General features: G+C 35.7%; 1 protein-coding gene across 1 annotated transcript; it reads right to left on the minus strand.

Moving 5' to 3' along the window:
- Window positions 1-3,265: 3,265 nt before the first annotated feature.
- On the minus strand, window positions 3,266-7,099 carry LOC114527382. Its single transcript, XM_028549013.1, has 10 exons — window positions 6,775-7,099; window positions 6,083-6,672; window positions 5,720-5,861; window positions 5,382-5,545; window positions 5,204-5,283; window positions 4,806-4,978; window positions 4,297-4,595; window positions 4,124-4,198; window positions 3,732-3,882; window positions 3,266-3,648 (listed from the first exon to the last, which is right to left on the minus strand). The coding sequence occupies exons 1-10, from the start codon at window positions 7,097-7,099 to the stop codon at window positions 3,266-3,268; spliced, it is 2,382 nt and encodes a 793-aa protein (XP_028404814.1).
- Window positions 7,100-8,016: the final 917 nt, after the last annotated feature.

Here is an 8,016-nt window from a genome sequence, read left to right on the forward strand (position 1 = left end):
CCACATGTCCTGTAGGTTGTTTAAAAGGTTAGTGGGTTAAAACACTATCAGCTGTACTCTGTTTTAAAAATTATTTGTCATGTTTGTCCGCATGGCAAATAATTTTATTTCAACTGGTGATAAACTACCTTCAACAATTTTATGCATCTGCATCTGAGGTTGATTCATCTTCTTTGCATTCACTGGACCAAAACCAAAAATGGTGGATTATGTGGCTTGACCAATCTTTTATTTTTTTACTGCCTTTAGTTTTCCAATCTAAGATATAATAAAATATATTTAGCAAGGAAAATACAACAAATTGTAAAAAAATTGTTAAATAACCCCATTATTAAGCCATTAGTTGTGTCAAATTTTATTCTTTCACTTGCCAGGGTCATTTACTCAGTTATACCTCAAGTGATTTTATTTTTTAAGAAGGAAGTCTATCACCACTTTAATCAGTTTATACAATCAACAAATCATTTGAATCTTTATCAGGAAAATTGGTCTAACCTTGTCAAGACACTTTTTTATTGACTTTGCCTTGTGCCAAACATCCAGACTGTGATCTCTTCAATCCCTCCACCTCCATATTACTTGACACCAAGCCAACATGTCGTTTGTCCACAATTTCAACATATAATATGTACTTTGAGCTCTCTTCAGTGATGCATTACCAGAAATTTGCGACAAAATGGCCTCTGACTTTGCTTTTTAATGTATTCATATCGTTCAAAATGGCTGCCCGTTTATTAGGAATTGTATAGGAGAAATAAACATAATCAAAATTTCGATGTTTGTGGTAATATGTGTACAATTTGCCGACCTCTTAATGAAATCAACAACACCCCATGAATAATGTTGAATATTATTTAACGAAATTGAGTATGCACACAACTCGCAAACTCAAAGTTTATGATAATAGATTTCCCCTATTAAAAACAGACATATTTGCGTTAAAATGCTAAAATCGCCTACCTTCTCTGCCCAACAGCAGATTCCCTAATCGACGAATATCATCTGCCGACCTCTGGTAAAAATCATCCATATAAATACTACAAATATCACCAAATATAATCCTTTATAAACTGACACACGATCCGCAAAACTTTGTTGAAAATACCAATAATTCATGGTCCAGACAACAACATAATTTAGCGACATGCACAAACGTTTTGTAAACATCTTTTAAGCAAAACTAAAACGACCCTTCGATATATCTCTTCTGGCAGCCATGTTTACATGTGTATTTTTAACCGCTTAACAGTGCAACAGTGGGCTCTTTTCCTTATTTACCCGCGGTTTTTCAAAATGTCGTCAAGGTTGACTTGTCATGAAGACAACAATTTTAAAAGAAATTTGCATATTGTCGAACCTCCTCTTTCATATATCAGGAAGCAGAATGCAAACAGATTTGAAATTGCGTTTGCTGTGGAAATTTCATATATTTTATTGCAATTATGGCATAGTATGGTCAACAGAAAAGATAGCGAAGGTAATTCGTCTGATTATATTGACATGTTGAATAGTTCCATCCCATGCAGATGGTTCCAGATAAGCAGAGCAACTGGGTTTAGAATTAATGGGAGATTGCGACGAGAAGCCGGTGCTGTTGTGGCAAAGTATAAAAATGCTGGAGGTGGGAAAATCAAACAGCTCAATGACAGTATATTTACATTGAGCATTTTAGTGAGTGAATTGGAATCAGTTGGAGAGGTACAAGATGACTTGAATCAAGCTAATATAGAACTGAAGGAGTGGCGGGAAAAATGTGAAGACTTGCAGAAAGAGAAAGAAACTTTACTGAAAGAAATGGCAGAGGCATTAGCCAGGAAAGATGAAGAAATAGAAAGTGCAAATGAACAAGTCTTAAATTACATTGAGAAAATAGCACAGTTGGAAAAATCAAATTTTGTTTTGCCTAATTTTGGTAAAAAAATTAACCAGCTGGGTAAACGACAAAAACTAAGAAGAATAAAGGAATTAAAGGATAGGGCAGACATTGCATTGTGGTTTCTTCAAACCCATGGGTTGGAAGTGTCCTGTCTTAAAATGAAGGAGTCTGAAACAGGAAACGTATTTACATTTGATTATAATGAGAAAATTACTCCAGATGACGATGAAAGCCTTGAAGAGCTTTTATTTTTGCTTGCATGGCCAGAAATTCGAGACATTGAGCCAAACTTGGTACAGCGGAAAACCGCGAAATTTACGAAAATCATTCAAAATGGCGGCTAAACGTCCACGTCCACGATTAACCAACTATGTCGAGTTAAACAATTTTAGCTCAGTTGTACTATATAACAGTGCTCCACCAAGGAAACGAGGGAAGATATATGAAGTAGAAAGGATTATAAGCAGGAAAAAAGAGAAAAATGTAAGCTGAATGTATTGATTTCTTCCATATTGTATGTTGTTCTATTATCAATCATGCCTAGTTGCTTCCAGAGCTTGATATTCAGTGATTGTGTATCAATGCGAGTATCAATGTTACTATTGAAGATATAATAATAAATAAATAAACCATGGCCATGGGCAATGTTTTGTAATAGCCCTCAACCAATTGTTATATTTAATATGCTTTATATTGATAATATTTTATAGGACTTTTCATATCTTATCAAATGGGTAGGGATGGTCAATCCAATCCAGTACATGGGAACCATCTGTACACTTGACCAATGATTTATTGAGGCAAGTTGTGCAATTCCGTTTTTAGTTTAAAAATCATTCTGAATGTTTATAATGACAAAAACTGTAATTTATCTCTAGGGGTTATGAAAGACCACCCAAACCCACCATGGCTCGATTGGAACACGCAACCAGAGCGTTTTCTAGTGGCATTTCTGGCATGCTAAAATCAAAAGCACTTGCGAATTGCCTCATTGAAATAGACCTGGATATCTGGCAATATATTGTCCAAGGTAAAGGAGTACAATGTGAGCACCGAGGCTATTTTCTTTATGAAAGAAGAGACTTTAACAGATTCCACATGCTTCCGTCTGATTGGTGGTACTACTTATCAGAACAAGGTGAAGGCAGAAAAATAGATTTCCCTTTGAAGGCTAAGGCCGTACTTCTTTGGTCACCTAAGAAGCATGCTGTTAGAGGCACACAGCTTGTGGAAACACCTAGATTTCCTATTGAGAAAATTAGCATATCATTTGCTAGAAGACCTTGCAATCAGGAAAACATTCTGAACTCGTAATGTAGACTAGAACTTTGATTTTAATGTGTACATACTTCTGATATAATGAATCTAAATATTAATTTAAGTAATTTTTCAGTCTTGGAGTGCTTTTTGCAGAATGTATTTCAACTTCTCAAGTTTCCTAACACGGGTTTGCACTCCCAATTCCTTCAACTTTTCCTTGATTTCTGCAATTGATAGACTTTCAACATCTAAAGTGTCTTCTGCATTGCTTTCCTGCAATGCAGGACAGGAACTAGGAGAATATAACAATTTCCTGCGCCTTTTACTTCGTGCTTCTTTAATTTCATGTGACCAATAATCAATATTCCTTTTGTAGTAGGATCTTGTTGTTCTTTCTTGTTCACTGGTCACCTGTAACCGTTTGCCCACAAGCAGGACATCTTTAGGTGCATCCCACTTGTTTGATTTGGTCAAATGGAATTTCCGTACGTCATCATTCTTCTTCTCTACCCCTTTAAATTCAGTGAAAAGAATTGTTGATAATATACAATACTTGTTCAGATTAGTTAAACTAAACAAATATGACAAATATTACCTTGCCCTGTAAACTTCTTTATACCACCATGTTTCTGCATAAAGTTTGGCACATGATAAACCAAGCAATGCATGTATGGTGTGACCTGTTTCTTCCCACACCCTTCAACTATACCACTAAGCGATACAAATAGCTTAACCCAAGCAGAAGCCTATAATTGATATTAGGAGAAATATACTAAGCATAATATTTTCCACTTTAGAATAGAGCTGCATGAAGGATAGCCTGAAAGCATTTGGGATATAGTTATAACACACACACTGGACATTTTGTTGGCACAAAATACAGAAAGGGAATTCAGAAGCCAATTTCCTGTTGCAATCTATAGCTTCTATTATACGTTGATCATTGCAGGAGGCCTTAGCCAAGACCATAAAAGTAGAGTATCTAACCTGTTTGAACAGTTCATCGATATGTGAAGCTGAAGGATTAGGCTCATTTACCATTTGGTAAATGTGACTGAAATCCTAAAATGGAAAAAAATGTTTTAAACTGTAATCCATAATTTTCTCTCTCACATAGATATTCTCTTGATATAATTTATTATTTACAGTTGCAAGAATACCTTCCACAAACTAATTACAGCATCGCTATGTGTTGCCTCAATGCAATTCTTTAACTTTTCTGGGAGGTGCTTCAATAATAGCTTCTTGTCTGCACCCATTAGGCTAGTAAAATCATATACCCCACTGCCTTTCCCATCTGCATTCTTTTTCTCCCAGACATTAAATGTGACTCCGCATTTATTTATTGACCTAACCAGGTCTGTTAGGTGTTGGTTTGACCTATTTTTGGGAGCTTTGGGTATGTTGTCCTTTATATCCCATTCAAGAGCTTGGTTAATTAAGCTTTTTGTCAACACATCTAAACAGTAAAAGTGTCACATTGCAAGTAAGATTATACTTATCTGAAATAAACATAATATATTATATAAGATTTGGTTTGTTTATTATCAAAACATTTGCCAGAGTGCGCCATGGCTAACCATAGCTAAAAATAATTGAAGTGCAAAAACTGTCATATATATATTTTCCACTAGACATATTGCTCATCATTTAGTTTAATTCTTTATACCTGTGATTCGAAGCATTAAATGTAGTTCATCAAGAACAACATTTTCCAACTTTATATTGAGCAGAGGTTGGAATTGACAAGAAAAATGACCTTTTAAAGCGCATTCTTTTATGTCCTCAATTGATCGACCATGTTGAGTTTCCCAGTAGTTTTGAAGCCTTGACATATCACATCTAAAAGAGTAAAAATATGTTTAAAAAATATGTTAAATAATGATAAACGTACTTTCATGCATAGGGATTAGGTTGCATTGAGACCAGTTTCTAAGTATAGCCACCATGATGAGTGACTTTGTCAATTATTCAAATTAATTATTTTACGTGTGTGTCATCCATATACTACCAACAAGTCGACTCTCATGGAAAGTGGGCTTTAACCAAGCTGAAATTATGACTCACCTGTCTAATTTGAAAATTTTGCACCAAATACATGCATAGTCAGATGTGGCTCCTTTCATGCCAAGTACCAACAAAAGGAACTGAAAAGAGCAAAATTAATCAAGAATTCAACTTCATGAAAAATTTTGCATGATTAATTATTGTATTACCAGACAGTACTTAATTTTGCAAGTATTACCTTATAGTCACCTCCTAGATAAAATTCAACAGGCACATCCTTCCCTTTAATGTTGATTTTTCCTGACTTTACCAGCCTGTTGATGCAGCTAAAGATCTTTGCACAGGAAGTCTTCAAAAGGTCATAATCCTCATGACCTTTGATTACTGCAACTGTGTGGTTCCCTTTGTGTGTAATAAAGAAATAAGAAAATTTGTTATTTTTACTCAAATTTATGTTTTGGCTTGATTACATTACTATGGTATGTTGTCAATTTAGAGCTTTATGCAAAATTTCAAAATATCCTAATCATTGCAAATAATTATAATAAATATAGCCACTAATTTTAAATGATTTACCTTTTGATGACATAACAGTTTCTTCCAGATTAAGAACAGAGAAGCTGATCACAATGAAATTTGTCAATCTTGTCATCTTTGCACCATCTCCACTGACTTTCACTTTGACTGGGACATCTCCTAACTTGCTGTTTGTCTCCATCTAAAGTTGAATGAACAATTAACAAAGATGGTTACATGATTAATAATAATATTTTCAAAATTTGGTTATGAGCAATGATTTGCTATTTCTAATTTTCTATACACAGTGGTTTTGCCCAGCCTGGGACATCACAGCACACACCATCTCTGACAAGTACCTAATAGTTTATTTGAATTTTAATGATTAATTATGAATGACTAAAAGAGGACAAATAGTCTCACCAGATTTCCAATTACGTGGCTCAACTCGTCTTCAAAATTGAGTGCTGCCCCATTTGCATTCCCAGGAGTTCTTTCAATATAGAAAAGCTCATTTAGATCATCTTTGCATTGTTTCACCAGATAAGACCTTGGGAGTGTCTCTCCTCCTGGGCAACAAGTTAACTCATGGTATGCAGCCTCGCCTATGCAAAATTTGTCCATTATGTTCAAAACTTGCTGGATGTCTTCCTTCTCATCACTTGGGAGTTCCTTGTAATTTTTCAATCCCTTTTCATCAAAAGATAGGCAATGAGCTTTTCCAGACTCGTCAATCATTTTCACACTGTTCAACTGAAGTCCAAACGATTCGCTAAACCAAAGTGCTTGCTCGACCCGTGTTGCCAGAGTTCGAAGTTTACGATCTTGCTGTCGCTTTCCTACTTCCAGAAACGTTTTCCCTTTGTCCTCAAACTTTCTTTGGGGAGAAATTTTTTCAATTATATTGTACAATTTGCTATTCTCTCTTTCAAGCTTATCAATGTCAATAGTGGCCTTGTCGATCTTTATTTGTTTTTTTCTCACCAGGTCTGATGCTTGCTTACATTTAATGTCTATGTCGCATTTACACTTTCAAGCTGCGACACTTGGTTTTGCAAGTCATTCACCAAGGTAATAGTGCTAAGTTCGCTATGACGAACAGCGACACTCTTCACCTTCGCAAGTAGGCGTTGCCGAGTCCCCCCATGTTTCCCGATAACTTGTTTTGACACTTTCGTGCAATGTACAGCTCTCCAGAATCTTCAATGGATACTGTTTGCCAATAAATGCGTTCAGTATCTGTACGTACGTGCAGTCAGCCAGTGTTGTTTGCTTCGCATTGTGCCAACTGTTTAGTTGTTCGAAGGGAATGTGAAGAGTAAAGGCAACTTCTTCAGAATCAACATCGGATCTTTTAACCAAGTTTGGGCAATGCTCGCTATCAATAACTATTTCCCTTTTAAATTTGGTATTAGAATATGTACCCAGAGCGATTGCCATAAATTTGCATTAAATTTGCATGCCAGAGAAGGAAAGAGAACGATTCTAATTTCCCGCTTCAATGCGCGATTTGCGGTTACCATAGTAATGAGACAGGAAGTAAACCAACCAAAAAGAGCAATAGATAGACAAAGGGATTGTACGCTGAGCAGTTACACCGCCGTCTCTGTAAATGTATTATGAAAGGAAGCGCTGTTTCTGAGCTTTAATTTGATGTATTGCTCGACGAATTCCGACAAGTATAAACCTAAAAACTTTGCGCTCAAAGACAAGACATTTGCATTTCACCTTCCAAACTTACATTCTCAAAGTATTTCTGTCTTTGAGTTTAAATTATCGCTTTTTGATGAAGAAAATGGACCTGGTTTGTGACGCATATTTTAACAAATGGAAGCGCCGTTCTGTTGTGTATTACTCATACTTCGCAAAGTAAACGGCACAAATGGAAAAGTAATGCAGAGTAACTTGCTTGAGGCCTTTCAATATCATGAAATTCTGGATTTTCGTCAAACGTCCATAGTAGCGTATAGCAATAGTATGCCCAAAGTTCTCGTTCGATTTGGACCTGTTATTTACTATACAAACAATACTTCAAATATAGCCCTATATGACTACTAAGGTATGTAGAACTTTGTATCAACGGCACAAATTTGAAATATTTTGTTGGTAGACTTTTATTGCGCTTTTTGTGAACAGTTACTAATAATTTTATATTGTTGTCAGACGCCATATTTTTGCTGCGTGCGCTTGCGCAATATCGCATGTCTTGAATTTCTGGCCATGGACAAGTTTTGTGCAAGTGATGAACTATATCATGAGCTAACAGTATTCTGCGATGATCTTCCAAGATCATATTTAATTAAACAGAAGCGATCTGACCTTAACAAACTCTGTCATGTCGAAAGTGTCCCAGGCAA

This window comes from Dendronephthya gigantea, unplaced genomic scaffold, assembly GCF_004324835.1.
Source record: "Dendronephthya gigantea isolate DGI-Jeju-01 unplaced genomic scaffold, DenGig_1.0 000044F, whole genome shotgun sequence".
Classification (NCBI taxonomy): Eukaryota; Metazoa; Cnidaria; class Anthozoa; order Malacalcyonacea; family Nephtheidae; genus Dendronephthya; species Dendronephthya gigantea.

What these genes read in the sequence shown, in the direction of transcription:
- LOC114527382 (XM_028549013.1), bottom strand. Translation starts at nt 7,099, where the DNA reads ATGGCAATCGCTCTGGGTACATATTCTAATACCAAATTTAAAAGGGAA. An exon ending in GCCACGTAATTGGAAATCTG is followed by an intron (nt 5,862 to 6,082) that starts GTGAGACTATTT and finishes ATTCAACTTTAG; the next exon opens with ATGGAGACAAACAGCAAGTT. An exon ending in AAAGAAGTTTACAGGGCAAG is followed by an intron (nt 3,649 to 3,731) that starts GTAATATTTGTC and finishes CTGAATTTAAAG; the next exon opens with GGGTAGAGAAGAAGAATGAT.